The sequence below is a fragment of the Ahaetulla prasina genome, chromosome 1 (assembly GCF_028640845.1).
Source record: "Ahaetulla prasina isolate Xishuangbanna chromosome 1, ASM2864084v1, whole genome shotgun sequence".
Lineage (NCBI taxonomy): Eukaryota > Metazoa > Chordata > Lepidosauria > Squamata > Colubridae > Ahaetulla > Ahaetulla prasina.
Window position 1 is genome coordinate 207,386,868 of NC_080539.1, and position 19,845 is coordinate 207,406,712.

The 19,845-nt window shown below is 38.7% G+C and overlaps 1 protein-coding gene across 10 annotated transcripts in view; it reads left to right on the plus strand.

The window, feature by feature from the left end:
* TFPI (tissue factor pathway inhibitor) overlaps positions 1-16,500 on the plus strand; it is a 38,845-nt gene extending 22,345 nt beyond the window's left edge. For 9 of the 10 annotated variants that reach the window (XM_058189069.1, XM_058189086.1, XM_058189060.1 and 6 more), the window contains 5 exons: positions 2,587-2,625; positions 4,901-5,077; positions 5,946-6,032; positions 12,632-12,814; positions 15,339-16,500. In XM_058189069.1, coding sequence (XP_058045052.1) covers positions 2,587-2,625; positions 4,901-5,077; positions 5,946-6,032; positions 12,632-12,814; positions 15,339-15,445 — 593 coding nt within the window. In that variant the 3' untranslated portion in view covers positions 15,446-16,500. Of the gene's footprint in view, positions 1-2,586; positions 2,626-4,900; positions 5,078-5,945; positions 6,033-7,060; positions 7,457-12,631; positions 12,815-15,338 lie in introns of those variants that run through there. The other variant, XM_058189115.1, reaches the window with a different exon arrangement.
* Positions 16,501-19,845: the final 3,345 nt, after the last annotated feature.

The following is a 19,845-nucleotide window of genomic DNA, read 5'->3' on the forward strand; positions in this document are numbered from 1 at the left end:
ATGATACAACACTTAATGATAATCATAGGGTACAAATAAGCAATCGGAAACAATCAATATCAATATAAATCATAAGGATTACTAGCAACAAAGTTAATAATATAATAATAATAACAACAGAGTTAGAAGGGACCTTGGAGCCTTCTAGTCTAACTTCCTGCCCAGGCAGGAAACCCTACACCATCTCAGACAGATGGTTATCCAACATTTTCTTAAAAATTTCCAGTGTTGGAGCATTCACAACTTCTGCAGGCAAGTTACAATCATACAGTCATAAGTGGAAGGAGAATGGGTGATCGGAACAATGAGAAGATTAATAGTAGTGCAGATTTAGTAAATAGTTTGATAGTGTTGAGGGAATTATTTGTTTAGCAGAGTGATGGCCTTCGGAGGAAAAAACTGTTCTTGTGTCTAGTGGTTCTGGTGTGCAGTGCTCTATAGCGTTGTTTTGAGGGTAGGAGTTGAAACAGTTTATGTCCAGGATGTGAGGGATCTGTAAATATTTTCACGCCCCTCTTCTTGATTCATGCAGTATACAGGTCCTCAATGGAAGGCAGGTTGGTAGCAATTATTTTTTCTGCAGTTCTAATTATCCTCTGAAGTCTGTGTCTTTCTTGTTGGGTTGCAGAACCAAACCAGACAGTTATAGAGGTGCAAATGACAGACTCAATAATTCCTCTGTAGAACTGGATCAGCAGCTCCTTGGGCAGTTTGAGCTTTCAGAGTTGGCGCAGAAAGAACATTCTTTGTTGATGATGTTTTTGATGTTAACTGTCCATTTTAGATCTTGCGATATGATAGAACCTAGAAATTTGAATGGGGCTCACTGAGCAACATGCAACCCTGGCATCTGGAAGTCTCTCCCCATCCCCCATACACATTTTTTAACTTCTAACTTATTTTATTCTTGTTTTTATCTGGCTCTTCTTATTGATGCACTGTATTTTTATATGGCTTTTATGCTTTTAACCGTATATCGCCAGAGTCACTCTGGGAGATGGGCAGTACCTACATTTGACAGATAATAAATAAATACCCATGGAAAACAAAACTGCATAGAGTCCCTCTGAATTTGAAAATGAAAAAGATGTCAGTTACATTTTCTGATGCATCTGAAAAAAAAAAGTGTCAGTACATTTATAAGATTTGAAAAAGTATCATGCTTATAAGATGTTGATATGCTCTGCAACATGTATAAATTGTAACATCTCTCAAGTTTGATTACTAGAACCCTGGGAATTGCCTACTGCTTGTCTAGTTGCTGAAATTAGTTTAGATGCTTTGTGTACATTTCTTATATCAGACTTCATTGTTTTCAGCAGAATTTGCTGGTACTATCCAGTGGTGAAATCCAGATTTTTTACTACCGGTTCTATGGGTGTGGCTTGATGGGCGTGGTGTGGCTTGGTGGGTGTGGCTTGGTGGGTGTGGCAGGGGAAAATCCCCATTCCCTCCCCATTCCTGGGGGAAGGATACTGCAAAATCCCCATTCCCTCCCCACTCTGGGGCCAGTCAGAGGTAGTATTTGCCGGTTCTCCAAACAACTCAAAATTTCCCCTACCGGTTCTCTGAACTGCTCAAACTTTCCGCTACTAGTTCTCCAAAACCTGTCAGAACCAGCTGGATTTCACCCCTGTTACTATCTCTCAATTATCTCAGCCTGCCCATCCAGATTGAACTGAGTTGACATGTTACAAGTGCCATCTATTAAAGAGTTTTATTTTATAGAACCAAGGGACTCTGTGGCTCTGGCTGTCTTGTAGAACAGCATTCCCCTCCTCCCCCCACCCACCCACCAATCACTGGGATTCAGATGGCCCTGATCCTCCTGGCCATCAGACCTAATTCTTCCTCCTGGTGTTGGGCCAGGATGTTGCACAGGCCATTGATATGTGATTTGTGAGTTATCATCCCCAGCACTATATATGTATCTTTCTTGATTTTTAGTCTGATTTTTTAATTCTTGATATCAATATATTAAAATATATTATAGCTGCTCCGTGTCAGCTCGCACTGCGAGATGAGTAGCATATATATTTAATAAATACATACTAAAAGTAATGTATTCAGAGGAACATGCATAGTCCAACAATGACACTAATGGCCTGGCAGCTTCACTTTTGATATTTGATATTTCTGAAAGAGGGGTTCTACATAGATGTAGATGACAAAGAAAAATCTACATTTTTTTCACATTTTTAAATGTTGATGTGCAAATTTTGAGAAGCAAAGGAAAAAACTGAAAACCAACCTCCACAAGATGTTTCTGTTCAAAAGAAATCATCATCATCATCAGCCTTCTATGCTTCCAAGGTCGGTAAAATGAGGACCCAGATTATTGGGAGCAATATGCTGACTCTTATCATTTACAGAGGCTGTAAAGCACTGTGAAGCAGTATATAAATCTAAATGCTATTGCTAGTGATATCATTATCTATATTTCTAAAACTATACATGCACACACACACCTCGACAAACTATATTCATATATATCACACATACCAATCTATATTAGAGAAAGAAAGATTATGCCCATATGAGGACTTTTACTGTTACATTTACTTAAAATTACTTCTTCCATTACAGATGTGCAAGAGAAGACAAAGAAATCAAGACTTAAGAATGGTAACTTACTGTTTCATTGTGTTTTGTTATCTCTCAGTATTAAGAAATAATAATTCCCCAACAGAAATGTGGCTGGGTTAAGTTACTGTACAGATTTTACTCAAATGTCTCAAGTTCTTACTAACTTATAAGATTGTTATACTTATCAAGCAAACAATAACTATAATCATTTTGTTAATGTTTCTTTCATCTGTAAGAAGGAGAGGGACTCAAAAACGAGATCACTTTTATTTCTGGTGTTTGATTTTGATTTTGGAGGGCTTCATATTAATAGTACAATGCGGTACAATAATTTTTAACTTACAAGTTACAAAGTATAATGTAACATAATTGTATCACAATTAAGTTTGTATTGTAAAATGAACAATGAATGAGAAATGAACAATGAATGAGAAATGAACATTGCCAAGATAAATTATTAGTGTTCATATCACATCAACTTAATTATCTTTAGTTAATAAGGTTTTAAGTGGCTGTCTTCTTTGCTTTGCACATGAATATCTTGATTGTAAAAGTACCATTATCTTGAAATCCATTGAAACCAATCAAAGCAATAGGAAAGCAGTGGCATGATAATTAGAATCAATATGTTGCAAGACAGAGATGATGATGATGATGATGATTCAGAAGAATATTTTTACCCATAACAATCCATAGTTTTGAAAGAATTGCATTAAAGTTGATTTCATTTCAGACATTAATTTCTTTATCCAAAAACTGACAAAGGACAGTGCTATCTATTTTTTCTTAGGAGAAATAGGGATCAAGCAGAAAGATCTCTGACAAAAAGTTTAGTTCATTTTGAAATAGTCTAATTTCTTCCCATATTGCCAAAATTTAAGTTTGGCCCCTTAGGTTTAAAGTTTGAGATTAAAATGAAATGGTGGAGAGCATTTCACTGTAAATAGGCTAACATAGATATAGTGGGTAAACTGTTGGATTAAAAGTGGCAGAACCAAGTTCAGATCTATCCCCAGATATGCATTTATTTATTAAATTCATATGCCATTCATCTCACTGTCAAACGACTGTGGGCGGCTTAAAACATCATAAAACAACAGTATAAAACAATTAAAAACATAGGAGAGATCATTAGGTAACTTTGGATCAATTATTCTCTCAGCCCAACCTGATCCACAGCACTGTTGTTGGCATGAAAAGTGGAAGGAAGGAGTGGTATATGTTATGTCTGTTGGCTCCAATAAAGTCCTCGCGGTTACGACCCGGCTAAGCCTTGACAACAGCCAGGTGGTTCCTGATTGGCTTAGACGCGCCAGGATAAAAGCGGGAGTTTCAGAGCCCTGTCATTGGAAGAACTCCTGAGGCAGCAAGTATTTAAGGGCTGTCAAAAGGAGTTCTGCCTGTTACTGTTCTTACTGTTGTTGAGTTAGCTCGGTTATTAAATAAAGGGTTGAGTTCATTACAGCTTCTGTGTTCTGTACCCACCAACGACAAACATAATAGTATATATTTATGCCACCTGGAGCTCCTGAAGGAAAGGCAGGATATAAAATTTGTAAATAAATAACAGAATGAGAAGTCGGATGTTTAATTGACAAATTTTGCCGAGTTATCATTATGAAAGTTTTTGGACCAAGATTTTCGAACTATTATCCAATTTCCAGCTGCATTAGAATTTGTAGCAGCTGTTCTTACTTTCAGCATTGGGATGAGATCATTTTTGTAGCATAGCTTGAAGACTGTGTAAATATAGCTGAGTTTAAGTCTGACACTGAGTATGAGGAAGAAGGAAAAAAGATACAAATCTCATATTTTTGTGGGAGACATTTTCTATCGTAGCTTACCTTTTTGAAAAATTGAGGCCATCTGGACTCTGAAATTAAATATTAAATATTATGCCGGCATCAAAGGTTTACCATTCTCTTGAGGGCTATTGCCTAACTGTGGTTGAAAATATCAAAATAAACCCGGCCTGTGAAACTCATCATATTCCATCTCAGTTATGGCTATCATGGAAACTGAATCAGCCATATTATTTGCAAACCAAAGTAGAGTATATAGCTAGTCCCTAGACAACTACTATGGATAATACACTACAATTACATTATGTTTCACATTCTGGATATACAAAAATCTTCCACCTATCAAACTAGAGTATTGAAGGATTTTCTAAAGCTTTCTTCCTGAAATCAATGGGACTGAATTAACTTTAGTTAGAACTGAATGATTTTATCATGACCTAAAGAGGGATCAATAACAACAACAATGGAAAAAATGACATTCTTTTCCTCCCTGAAACAATCCTAATTCACAGAAAAGCCGTCCTTCTGCCTTTTGGAAAATGACCCTGGTATCTGCCGAGGATTAATTGCCAGGTATTTCTACAACAAAGTGTCACAGCAGTGTGAAAAATTCCAATATGGAGGTTGCCTGGGAAACCAAAACAACTTTCAATCTTTGCAAGAATGCCAAAAAACCTGCCATGACAGGGGTAAGTGGAGCTGTTTCTTGGTACTTAACTGCATCTCTCAGTGCCTGTTCGTGTAAAGCAGGAATTGAGAGCCTCTGTCCTTCCAGATCTTTTTATAGGAAGCAACTGTTGCTAGCTTTTATTGGCTAAATTACCAATGGCTGATAGGACTTGGAATTTATATAATTCAAAGCATGTGGGAATGGTAGTGTGTCTGCTGATTTGCAACAGAAATTCATTCACGTGTTCAGTTTGAAGGCTACATGTATAGGTGGTTGCTATCATGTGTTTTCATAATTGGGAGAAAAAGCAAAGATAAGGAGTCCCTTTCAATCTTCAGTGAAAGAACTCCATAAACAATGTATAAGCAAGCTAGTATGACATAGAACTAAGTTGCTCAATGGTTAAGACGCTGAGCTTGTAGATCGAAAGGTCGGCAGTTCAGTGGTTCAAATCCCTAGTGCTGCGTAACGGGATGAGCTCCCGTTACTTGTCCCAGCTCCTGCCAACCTAGCAGTTCGAAAGTACATAAAAAATTCAAGTAGAAAAATAGGGACCACCTTTGGTAGGAAAGTAACAGCATTCCATGCGCCTTTGACATTTAGTCATGCCGGCCACATGACCACGGAGACGTCTTCAGGACACCGCTGGCTCTTCGGCTTTGAAACGGAGATGAGCACCGCCCCCTAGAGTCGAGAATGACTAGCACATATGTGCGAGGGGAACCTTTACTTTTACATTATGACATAGAACAGAAGGTGGAAATAAACTCCTTTTTCAGCTTAATGTTTCAGGAAACTACAACCTTGGGATATTAAATAAATGTTAATCACTGTTTCTCTGTCCCAATATACCATTTTGATCAGACTTCTTTTTATTTTTATTTCAGTTCCCTCAACCAATTCACTACAAATAGATGATGACCACACGGTTTTGGGTACTATTAGTAATAATAGTGCTCCACTTATTAAGCAAGGTATGTATTAATCGTTTATGCCTGAGTAAGAATCAGGCTCACTCTACAGTTCTTTTTCCCTGTCAGAATTTTTCCCTGTCATGTTTCCACTTTGCTTCTCATGATTCTGAAGGGCATTCAGTTTATTAACTAACGGGGGTTTCTGCAAAGCTTGGTGACCGATTCCTCTATATATTTTTTTAATTTCCTCTCTATTCCATCATCTGTATTGCTTTTTTAAAAGCAGGTTTTTTGCCCTCCCTCCATGGAAAAGCTGCTACTCTCTGCATTCTATTATTTTCCTAAAAGATGGTAAAGTTCCTTTTTCATCACTCTCATATATAATACCTAAATAGAAAACAACCATAGCATATGAGCATATGACACTTCCTTAACCAGGGTCACATAGTGTATACTACATAATTAATTTTAACTGGTAACAGCCAAAAACAACTAATACTGGGTATGGTAGAAATTGCTGGGAATTTCTGTTTTAACTGTGCCACTGCACAACTATAGTTTACCAAGGAGATCTCAAATTTCTAACATGTCATTGCAACATGAAAATAGTCACATGCTAGCACTAGCATGTTATCTGACAGATTATTCCTTCTGAATGTGCTGGATTTGTATTTTACTGCTTTCTTCCATAGTAGTGGCACTACTATGTTCACATCAGGAATATGCATTTTGTCTTTAGACTAATGACTCCAAATATCAAAACAAAAATATAGACTATAAAATCCTCAATAAATTAAATCAGAGTTTTGTTTAAGTTCTGTTTTTAATTCTTACTAACTGTTCTGCAAACCTCCTAGAGTCTTGAGTCTGGGATATATAAATGTCAGGAAAGAAATAATAAATACTAATATTTCTGAGGTAATTGTTAGTGGCAGAAATAAATCCCTTTTGTTGTTTTTGCTCGTTTTTTTTAATATTTTCTGATTTCTTTTTTTCTGAAAGCTTTCTTTGAAAGATTTGTTGCCATTGTTTTTCCATGAATATATGCCATACTGGAGATTGAGGCTTCTCACTTTTATGATCCACAGTTGTACGTCAGGGAGAAAGGAACAGCTGGAAAAAGACTGATCATGATTGCTATATTTTTCTGCTGGCCATCTGCACTTTCACTCAGATGTGCTTCTGGGAACTGGCTGGTAGTTTGTGGATTATGCATGCTGGCTAGAAATCTGGAGTGCATGTAAGAGAAGTCCAGGGAGATCTTCTTAATGAACTTTGGGACTGCCTATGATGGGAAAGTGCGGTTTGGTTTTTCTACATCCTGGCTTCATTCATCATAGAACATAGAACTTTGCTTGGGCTATAACCACCTAATCCAAGAATGGGATGGAGGAAAGACATTCTTGTGTCAGCCAAAATCCAATCAGGATGAAGGGTGGTACAGAAATGTTCTGAGTAGATAAATAAATAAAGCATTAAAACTGTTTCAAGATTTATTGACAATACTTTTTTTTTGCTTAGTCTTGGTTTTGGCCCTGATTGAGCAGTTAAATTGCAGTTGATTCTTGCCCCTTGCTTAGGCAAGATCTGTTGTTGAATTTGGAGAGCCCACTCAAAACTTAAACCTATCCAATCAGAAGTATATATTGGTGGGAAAACATGGTATCTTAGAAGTTCTTAGTTCTAGTTCTAGTTCTTAGACCTTAGAAGCGCTATCTTCTAAGAATACCTTGACACTCCTGTGGAGCCACCGTGAGGAACAGTGACAGAATTACAAAATCCTCGTGAATAGTTCTCAACTCATGACTGTAATGCAGCCTGCCCATTACAGTCAGATGTCATGATGGACATTAAGTGAAGTACCCATGTGATCACCCCTGCTCTTCCCAATGTAGTTGTTAAATGAACATGCTGATCATTAAGCAAAGCCTGGGGTGGCTTGGGCCCTGGAGGAGACCCTAGCCCAGGCCTTCCAAAGCCTTCCCCACCCTTAAGGTATACCATGCTCCACTTCCTGTTCCTCAGGGGCCACAGGCTCTGCTTCCCATCCCACTGGACCCAATACCTCCATAGTTCTTGTTAGGGAAGCAAAACAAGCTGTTTTGTTGCTGGGCTAGGCAGCATAAATCCAGAAGTAGCCATCATTTTTCAAGCAGCCACCATTCTGAAACTGCACCATACAACCCAGCAATAAACACTGTGTTTACTTAACCCAAACTCCAGAGCTCTTTGAAAGGCAAGTGTGCAATGGGTGATGAGTAAGGAAGAGAGTGGGGGGCCTGGTGGGGAGAATGGAGGGGGTGAGATAGGCTGGGGGCCTGTAGCATCCCTGTGGTTGGTCGTAAGGGCAAACAACTATGGGGTGTTTTCTGCTGGGGGGGGTGTCTACTCACACACAAATAAATACACACACACACACACACACACATACACCAATGTATCTTCCAGTGGTGGGTTTCAAATTTTTTTACTACTGGTTCTGTGGGTGTGGCTTGGTGGGTATGGCTTGGGCGTGGCATGGGAAGGATACTGTAATATCTCCATTCCCACCTCACTCCAGGGGAAGGATACTCTAAAATCTCCATTCCCTCCCCAATCCTGGGAAAGGTTACTGCAAAATCCCCATTTCCTCACGATCAGTGAGACTTGGGAGGCAGAGAATAGATGGGGGAGGGGCCAGTCAGAATTTTTACTACCGGTTCTCCAAACTACTCAAAATTTCCACCACCGGTTCTCCAGAACTGGTCAGAACCTGCTGAAACCCATTTCTGGTATCTTCCTCTAAATATAATGCCATCTTGCAGGGCCTAATGGAAACAATTTAATTTGCCCTTTTTGCTTGCGCTGCAATCTTCTCAGTAAGTGGCAAAAGTAATCGGATAATGATATAGATAAACTAGATAAAAATTTCACTCTAATGAAACAGATTTGAAGTTGCCATCAATTTATGAACTGTTTTTAAATGGCTTTAATAAGGCATGAAATGTTGCTATTATCTCTGAGTCTAAGAATAGTCTGATGGACTACTATAGTTTCTGGATCAACTGAATCTTATAGTATCATTCCTTGACAAAACAACCAGCCACCAAATATTCTTTGGGGTAGTTAAATAATATCACCAATTTATTACTGCTGTGTCAATTGCATATTTTAATGGAAAATGGTATTTCATAATTTGCTATCATAATCCTTGCAGCAGGAGTATGAAATACATACACAAACATGCACAAAAAGAAAGATATACACATACACACACACACATTTGAAATTTGGAAAACAGAGGGAGTTTTATGGGGAGGGAGTCAAAAAAGGCAAGATGCTGATCATGGCAATGTGATTGAAGCTCTATCCCTTCTTATATGTGTTGATATCACATGCCTAGCCAAAGAGGCAGGGCTTCAGTCATGTTGCCACAATTGTCATTGTGCTGTTTTTGAATGGTCAAATGGCAGTTGACAATGTTCCATTATTTCTCTTTTTAGATATTCACAGATAGGAAAATTTTATGCACAGAATTTAATTCACCTACTTGGCTGCTTTCTCTGGCTTCATACTGTTTCTCTTTGCATGTAATGAGTGAGTGTGTGTTTATGTGTGTGTGTATGTAGATGTCTCCATTTGGCTTTATTCACTTTGGTCATCTTCACAGAAGAGGCAAAAGAATAAATTCAAAATGCAAGCTAGGCATTAAACACCTCATGATGATCTAGGAAATGGCTCTGCTAACATAATATAGAACATAGAATAACATAGTTGGAAGAGACCTTGGAGGTCTTCTAATCCAAACTCCTGCTTGAGCAGGAGACCCTATACCATTCCAGGCAAGTGTCTGTCTAGTCTCTTCTTAAAAGCCTCCATTGATGCAGCACCCACAACTTTTGAAGACAAGACAAACTGTTGCACTAATTCATTGTTCTAACTGTTAGGAAATCTCTCCTTAGTTTTAGATTGCTTCTCTTCTTGTTTAGTTTCCATCCATTGTATCCATCCATTGTATCTTCCTAAAGGAAGGGGCCATGATGTGCAAAGCTGTGTCATCTGCCCAGTGTAGAATTAAGCCCCTAGTTCACATTTTCTTGACAACAAAATCCCTTCAGTCAACCACTGGGATAAACTGGAAGTGAGTTTAAATTTAAAAGTCCTGCATGTTCTGTGCAAAGAGCATGAAAGGCACTGAAGAAAAGCTTGTTCAGTAATTTTATCGGAAACGACCCCCTCAGAATCACAACATGAATCTGTCGCTTTCTATTCAATGAAAAGACGCGTTCTCTATGTTTAGTTTAAACTGAGGGAGAAATTTCCTTCCTGACGTTTTATAAGCAAATTGCTATTTCCTATGTTTCCACTGTTCGTTTGTTTTATCTGTAAGCTAGCAGCACATAAATATAATTTAGGATTTTACTGAGTTTTGCAAAATAATTTAAGCTTCAGATTTTTATTGCCTTTTTTTTTTTACAAGCTATGAACCTGGGCAGGTTTGGATGCCATAGTACTATCTGTGTCATTATTTCAGGCCTAGAAAACCAAGGCCCTTGCTTTGCTCAAGTTTCATAAAACCTTCTTATTCCTCACACAAATCATTGGCATCTTTGCACCAAATAGACTTATTGCTGTTTCTCTTTCATGGCTGTTTCAGAAGACAACATTCTTTACTAGTTAGTGTCATGAAGACTGTATCTCTTTTATGGTTGTTTGTACCTACTTGTCTATTTGTTTTTATGCTTGAGGACCCCTCTGAAGGTATCCGGAATCTAATGATAGAAAGGACCATGAATCCAGTTGTAAAATTACCCCATAAACTGCATTTTGTTTTTGTTTCCAGGGATAAGCAAAGTACAATTTTCAGCAGAAATACTACAGGCTTTGCATGACATACCCTAATGTATAGTTTGCCCTAATATGATATCAGTTTGCAGCAATATAATAAGAAATTAAAATGACTACCAACTTCACTGGCCAGTACTACTTCTAGTTCTCGGTCCTAGTTTTTGGTGCTTGGCCTAGTGCTATGGGTGTCGTGTCCCACTCCTCCGCTGACGGCTGGGTCAGGGAAATCCGAATCAGGCGTGCCTCTGCAGCTCTGCCAAAGTCCTAGCAAAGTTCTCAAGGCAGGCAGGAGACCAGAAAGTGACTTCAGCAAGATATGTTAGACTTTGCCTGACTCAAAGAATGCCAGAAAGCAGATCCTTTATATAGGCCATGGGGTGTGGCTCCATGACTCAGCACTTATCCAGGCCTGCCCCTCCCTTCCTTCTGTCGCCGCCGCCTATCAATTATTCTGAAGCAAGGGTCACTCCAGTCTGCAGCTGTTGGTAATTGACCTCCCTCAGGCTCACATGCTGTGGGGGAGGGGGAGGGGTCTAGTTGCTCCGTTTGCCTAGGCATGGAGCCAGAGCTGGGGGCTGGAGGTACTTCTTCCTCCTCAGCCTGTCTGGGCATGGAGCCAGGGCTGGGGCCGGGAGGCATACTAGGACATTCCTCAGCGTTCGGAAGCAGATAAGAAGGCCCCGGCTGCGGTGAAAGCGGGCGAGACACAACAATGGGGTCAGAACTCTTGGCCAGAAAAAGCCCACTAGCAGAAATCACTTTATTTCACTTTCCCCGAACTTTCAAGTCAGAGCTGCAGTGTACCTTCTAGAAGTTTCTCATACCATTATATGTCTGGGGTTATCTCTCTCCTTCTTTGTTTGATTATTTCCCTTAAAAAATAGGCTGTTTTTCAATCTTCCTTTCTTGTCTTCAAACAGATAGCGTTCTTCTAAACTGGGCAAGTTTCAGAAGTGCTGAATGTCATGGTATCTTCTTGTTTCTCGAAACATCAAGCTTTTAGCTGCTAGAATGCATTTTTCACAAATGTGAAAACGAGAGGCTTATGAAAGGAGTGACCTTGTAAATAATGGAATGTCATGTTTAAATAAAATTTCGCAGCAGGTTTTAATGAGATACAGTATTGGAAAAAATAACCCCTCCTGTTGACCTTGGTTAAATCTAGAAACTATATACTGAATTGGATCAGTGGCTAGAAGCATTCCATGTTTTAAATAAATTTAGTCAAGGGTAGGTTTAACTCACCTATCTTGGAAGTCAGATTTATTAGCACAGCACAGCATTGCCACAAACTGGCAATCTAGGCACGCTTGACTAAAAATTCCCATCATCCACAGCTTTCATATTCATTGGCCCTTATTGGGTGGGGAAGGGGATGCTGCTGATCTATCACATTTGGAGAGCATGAGATAGGGATAATCTGGGATTTTTTTAAAAAAAACCTGTGATTTTATCATGAAAATTCAGGTTTTTTGGTGATTTATTTTACTGTTTGTATTCATGTCTTTACGAATTTCACTTGTTTTTTTATTTTTTTAAAAAGTCTATTTATATTGTATGACAAGTATTAAGTATGTGTATTTCACAGTTTCATGCTTTTATGCATTTATAATCACATTCAATTTTGACACTTTCCTTTGACTTAAAAAAACCTCGCCAACAATGCACGCACACACACACACACACACACACACACACACACACACACACATATTTTAAATTCTGAGAACTGCAGTGCAATACTGGAAAAATGTGTATTTATCGTAGAACCAAAAATACACCAGAATCCAAGTTTCTATTTCTCACTATGTTTTCTTCCTTACTATGTCTAGAGTTATCCCTGCTCCCTTCTCTTTGTGTCATGCCCATGGACAGAGGTCTTTGCAAAGCAAATGAGAAACGGTTCTTCTACAATCAAACTGCTGGAAGATGCCGTCCGTTCAGCTACACTGGATGTGGTGGAAATGAAAATAATTTTACCTCCAGGAAGGCATGCGTGCAGATGTGTATGAAAGGTACAGTCGCAAGTTTTGCAGCACGTGGATTGGAATATTCTTTGCTAAAGTATTACTATAAGGTCCAATCTGGGTCAGTCGCTGGGACCAAAGATTTACTTTCCGAGCTTTTGGACTTTTGCTGGAGGACATCTTCGGGAACTTCTCTTTTCTGGATTATGTATTGGAAGAGAAGAGAGAAGTTCCCTGAACATGGATTCCAGCACAAGTCTGAAAGCTAAGAAGACTAAATATCTGGTCCCAGAGAGCGACCCAGATTGGATCTAGCAACATTATCCTGCGACACATATAGTTGCCCTCATTCGTAAATTATTACAATTGAGTGCACAAGTCAAAGAAGTTTGCCCTGTTATTCATTTTAAACAAGCATCTACAAAATGCACGTTCTGGAAGTATTGAACATTTAGCACAGCTGAATATGAAAGATTCAGACTGTCTCCTGGTAGGAGTTTAAGTGCAAGTTTAAGTTACAGTTTAAGCCTCTAAGATTTGCAATAACAACCAATCCGTATACTTTGCTAATCTAATGGGGCTGGAAACCTCCCAAGATATTGCTAAATTTTCAACTTCTCTCCCTATCAGTGATGCTGGCTACAACTCTTTGAATTGTACAAGGCCCCCATCCCTGTTCTGTTTCGAAGCATCTCTTTTGAATGGCACCTATTGTGAGGCAGTCGGGGGTACTGGCTTAAATACCTAATTTAGGATCCTAGAAGCTTGATATTCTGTTGATATTATTAATTCTTATTCCAGTAACCTGGTTCACACTAATTTGTAAGACTATAGAATATATCTAGGGTTTGGGAAATAGGGGGATATGTACAATGCACTGATCTCCATACAGGAAAGAGTGGAATACACTGGTAATAAATAAAGAGAGCCTGTTGGCATAGTGGTGAAGGTGCTGGCCTAGAAATCAAAAGACTGTGAGTTCTAGTCCTGTCTTGGGCATGAAAGCCAGCTTGGTGACTTTGGGTCTGTCACTCTTTCTCAGCTCAACCTACCTCATAGACTTCTTGTGGGGAAAATAGAAGGAGGATGGAGTATTCAATACATTCAAATTTTTTTACTACTGGTTCTGTGGGTGTGGCTTGGTGGGCGTGGCGTGGCTTGGGCATGGCAGGGAAAGGATACTGCAAAATCTCCATTTCCTCCCCACTCCTGGGGGAAGGGTACTGCAAAATCTCCATTCCCACCCAGTTCTCTGAACTACTCAAAATTTCTGCTACTGGTTCTCCAGAACCTGTCAGAACCTGCTGGATTTCACCCCGATACAACACCCTGAGTTATTTATAAAGATAATAAAGGCAGGATAAAAAAAGTATTTTTAAAAAATCATCTGGAAGAACTCCCGGTTAGAGATAGATATAACTTCTTTTTTTCCAGAGGGCTGAAGATGATTACAAAGAGAACTATCTCCTTGTGTTTTTGATATAAGCTTTCATTCATTCTATAACCTACCCTAATTTTCCATGATTCTGGGCAGATTAAAAAATAAAACAATGAAAAATATGAATGTAGCAAACTTTTAAAAGAAGAATTTGGAGAAACAACACCAAAACACCATCAGTTGCTCTATTACCCACTGTAACCCAACAACTGAGATTCAAGAAAGAGTGCAGAGAATAGCAACAAAGATGATTAGGGGACTGGAGGCTAAAACATATGAAGAACGATTGCAGGAACTGGGTTTGTCTAGTTTAATGAAAAGAAGGACTAGGGGAGACATGATACCAGTGTTCCAATATCTCAGGAGCTGCCACAAAGAAGAGGGAGTCAAACTATTCTCCAGAGCACCTGAGGATAGAACAAGAAGCAATGGGTGGAAACTAATCAAGGAGAGAAGCAACTTAGAACTAAGGAGAAATTTCCTGACAGTTAGCGCAATTAATCAGTGGAACAACTTGCCTCCAGAAGTTGTGGGTGCTTCAACACTGGAAGTTTTTAAGAAGATGTTGGATAACCATTTGTCTGAAGTGGTGTAGGGTTTCCTGCCTAAGCAGGGAGTTGGATTTGAAGACCTCCAAGGTCCCTTCCAACTCTCTTATTCTATTCTACTTGAGGGACCAGGCTTTGAGGGCTTGTTTAATTAAGGTCAGTGTAGAGATTATACAAATCTCAGGGAATATTATTCCAGAAGGCAGGGGTCATGTCAAAGAAGGGACACTTCCAGGGTCCCCCCACCCAGAAGAGCATGCTTGTGCCTTTCATATGAAGGCTTTTGGTTTGTTAAGCTTTTATTTCTCATAATAGAAGTGTGTAGGTACACTAAAGGCATCAATATCCCTGTCATAATGCTTTCAACTACCTGAACAATTGCTGTATGTTGTCAGTCCTAAATTGTCAGGACTGTTTTTTTTTTGTTTTTTTTTAATGTTCCCACTTCAAGGACTTTGTAGTATATAATTAGAAAAAAAAAGGAAACGACAAAAGGAAAGGCGGGAAATTGAGGTGGAGAGAGAAAGAGAAAAATATGGCATGCTGTTTAGTTCGTTTTGTCATTTCTTTTTTTTTTTCCTTCCAGGTTTCATTTCAAAGAAGGGACAAAAAGGTGTCAGGAAAATACGTCGGAAAAGAAAGAAACAACTAGTCAAAGTGGTGGATGGGGAAATTGTTATTGAAAGGATTTAAGCACTATATAATTAAACCACTCTGAAAATGTTTCATTTGAAGACTTCTTGTGTTACCCACTTTGTTTAACATTGTGCGTATTTATCAAGGTTTCATATAGCAACCTTCACATCTTTCTAGTCCCTTGGGGAGTTGCCAGGCAGGAGCCAAACTTTTTACTGTAAAATTAATGCTGTGACTGTTTTTTTCTATGATTATTACATAGAATTGCAGAATAAAAGGCTGTGATCCAGAGCTAACTCACTTTATCTTCTTAATCTGACACTATCTAATCACTCTGACTTCTACATGATACAGAATTTGCTGAATATACAGCACTGTGACTGCAGATCACTCTGTTTTATTCCCACGAAGTGGTTGATTTGCTTGAAGACTGATTCCTCTCTGTATGGATCCTTGGACGATAGAATGCAGGTAATCCTCGATTTACGACCACAACTGAGCCCAAAATTTCTGTTGCTTAGTGAGAAATTTGTTGAGTCAATTTTGACCAGTTTTAATATCTTTCTTGCCACAATTGTTAAGTGAACCACTGCACTTGTTAAATTAGCAATCCGGTTGTTAAGTGAATCTGGATTCCCCATTGACTCTGCTTGTCAGAAGGTTGCAAAAGGTGGTCCCAGGGTCATTGCAACTGTCGTAAATAAGAATCAGCTGCCAAGCATCTAAATTTTGATCACATGACCCCAGGGATGCTGTAATGATTTGTAAGTATGAAAAACGATCGTAAAAGTCACTTTTTCCAGTGATGTTGTATAATTTCAAACAGTCAATAAATGAACTGTTGTACGTCGAGGACTACCTATATAATTGGACTCCTTTGGATATACTGTAATCATTGAACCTGTATGACAATAAATACAGTTTAGAAATTTCAATCATTAGGACTCTAGAATCAAGAAATTTAGGAAAAGAAATTTAGTTCTCATGTCTGCAGAGAAATATTACATCAGCTTATTGCAAATATAATAAATCTTGAAAATAAGGCGGACGGTGGTGTTACAAAAATATACAAGAAGAAATAAATAAGAAGTGCTTTCCAAGTCAAAAAACCCCACTAAGAAATAAGTTAAACAAGGCTTCAATTTCTATTTTAAAAGTCAAAGCTTTAAATAAACACAAGGTTTAGTACAGCTGTGTAAAAATCTGGATTCAAGTGCTTTTTCAAGAGGCAACTGGACTTTCTGCTTTTCCTTTGAAGGCGTTTTGCTTCTCATCCCAAGTTTTTTCAAAGAAAACCCAGAAGGTCCAGTTGCCTCTTGAAAAAGCACCGTTGGGACACCCATGACCTGGATGACTGAGAATCTCCATAGACATTAAGTGTAAATAGGTGCACAACTAGCACCTTCAGAGGTTCTTTAAAGCAGTCGTATCAAGATTGAGTCAGTGAGTGTTTTGTTGTTGTTTTTTAGTGTAAATATACTGTCAAAAGCCCTGATATTAAGCCCTAATATTTGGGCATTTGTGTTTTTTACTGCAGGTTTTTAAACTCATTGCTTCTTTTTTAAAAATAATAAATCAGATTCTTTGTTTTTATATTCTGTAAATACATAGTGCCAAGTTCTATAATTAGTAAATATTTTTGAATTTATTTTATCCCATTATCATATATAAGAATAGTCAAGCAGAACACTGTTTTTTTTTTCAAAAAAATATTATATACATAATGTAGGAGATCATACTGTTATGTTTCTTTTTTAGCAGATCAATGTCTTCAGATGTATATAAACCCACTTTAGTCTTGCTATCAAATCACTGTTTTTAATTAAATTTGGGTTGAATTAGGAAAGGAGGGCACTAACAAAGCTTTGCATCCAGGAGGAAATGAAATAGAGCATGCTAAATGATTGTGTATGGAAAAGTAGAAAGAAAACCTGAAAGAAGACTTGAGGATTGGTATTTGTGGGGGATTGTGATGAAATGCTCATTTGACTCAGAGAAAATGCTGAGGAAAGATATTTGAGTTCTGGGGGGGTTGCAAGTAGGAAACAGAAATTCAAAACAACTTCTTGGTTGTATTACTTGAACTAGGGGGGCTTGGACAGCCTTCAAGATTCTGTTACAATATCCAAACCACATTAAACTTTATTCCAAAATTTATAGTAACTTGCGTGTTTATTTATTTCAATTTTTAGACTGGCCAATTCCTCAATGACTGTGACAACCAATTTTAAACAAAACTAAAGTGAATAGAAGGAAATAAACAATCCCTTTCATCTAAGTCCTAGGAGAACAACCAGGTTGTTCCAGAAGACAGGTATTATAATCAAGTAACTGTGTCTCCCAGATCCTGCAAGATGGTGAACTAGGTATGCCTAGTCTAATGAAGAAAATGACTAGGGGTGATACAATAGCAATCTTCCAGTATTTGAGGGGCTGACACAGAGAAGGGTTGATCATTCTCCAAAGCACCTGAGGGAAAGACAAGAAGAGTATCAAAGATAATCCTAGAAAACACAAATTCCTAGAATAAAGGAGAAAACAACTTACCTCTGGAAGCTAAAGTTGGTTCATCACTGAAGGTTTCAAGAAGAGACTGGACAGTTATTTGTGCAGAATGCCATAGGGAGTGGTCTGCAAACTTGGCTCCTTTAAGACTTGTGGACTTCAACTCCCAGAGTTCCTGAGGAAAGCAGGCTGAGGAACTCTGGAAGTTGAAGTCCACAAGTCTTAAAGGAGCCAAGTTTGCAGACCACTGCCATAGGGGATTGGACTAGAAGACCTCCAAGACCTTCCTTACAATTCTGTTATAGAATATCCTACATAGAACATTGCATGTTGTTTAATAAATGGGACCTGGCATGCACTCACCCTGCTTGATCTGACCAGACAGCAGAGGTGGGTTTAGCAGGTTCTGACCAGTTCTGGAGAACCGGTAGCAGAAATTTTGACTAGTTTGGAGAACCGGTAGTAAAAATTCTGACTGGCCCGGCCCACATCTACTCTCTGCCTCCTGAGTCGCAACTGATCGGGAGGAAATGGGGATTTTGCAGTAACCTTCCCCTGCCACGCCCACCAAGCCACACCCACAGAACCGGTAGTAAAAAATTTTGAAACCCACCAGTACCAGACAGGCATAAACATTTGTAGATAAGCAGTCCACTATCACTTCCCATTATCTTGATACTATACCTCTATGGATGGATCCCAAGATTGTACCACTCCCTTAAGCAGCTGCAGCACACTGCTGACTGATATTTAATCTGAAATCTACCCAGACGCAAAACTCTCACAAATACTACTGCTGACTTCAATAACACCAATGTTGTACATGTGCATCTACTTTTTTTCTACTTGAGTGGAGAACTTTATGTTTCTTATGCTTAAATTGTATAGTTTGAGAAAGGATCCATGTCAACTCTATCAAAAAAAATTTTTTTTGAACCTTTGTCTTTATCAGGAATTTTTAACTTGGAAACCCTGCTTTTTTAGTATATATACACACACATACATACATACACACATACACTCTTAAAAGAAACATTTTAAACATTGTTAAAAATTAAAAATTTCAACCGCTGCCTAGGCCAGATGTTTTTTGTTAAGATTCAGTTCAAAGTTGCATGGGAGGGGGGGGAGCCAAATGGATATTTCTTACATCAGAACTCCCTCTGCTGGTTGAAGATAAAAGTAAAAATATAAAACTTCGTTCAAATTATTTGAAATTTGTTTCGTAATGTATGTTTGAATAAGGCAGATAAGCTAATATCTTAAAACAATTGTCTCTAGGTAGGTAGGCAGGTAGGTAGGTAGGTAGGTAGGTAGATAGATAGATGGATGGATGGATGGATGGATGGATGGATGGATGGATGGATGGATGGATGGATGGATGGATGAAGGAGGCCTCAGACACAGCAACACATAGTGGCAGGGTGTATGATGCAGGCAGGAACAGTACTGTATACATTGAATGGCACAACCAAGTAAGTGGCATTTGTAGAGTAACATCTACATAGTATATGGGCTAGAGTAGACTCTCCTAATGAGGGATCCCACAGAAGGTCATGGAGAATAAGAGGACTAAGATCCTGGGAGACTGCTGGATATAGATAGACAGACATGGACTAGCCAGTCAATCAAACATTGTGACAATATATAAGGACCGAAGACAGCAGTGGTGATAGAAAGCATATGAGAAGCTGGAGAAGTACTAGGGGCTAAAGGAAAATAAAAGCCAAAGTGGTCCCAGTTGTGGTAGGAGCACTTCTCTCATTCCTAAACTGGTAGAGTGGCTCCAACAGATTCCAGGAATAACATCAAGTTGTTCTCTCTTCAGAAAAGTGGAGTAGTAGGAACAGCTAAGATATTGTAAAGAACCCTTAAACCAGGGGTGAAATCCAGCAGATTCTGACAGGATCTGGAGAACCAGTAGCGGAAATTTTGAGTAGTTCAGAGACCTA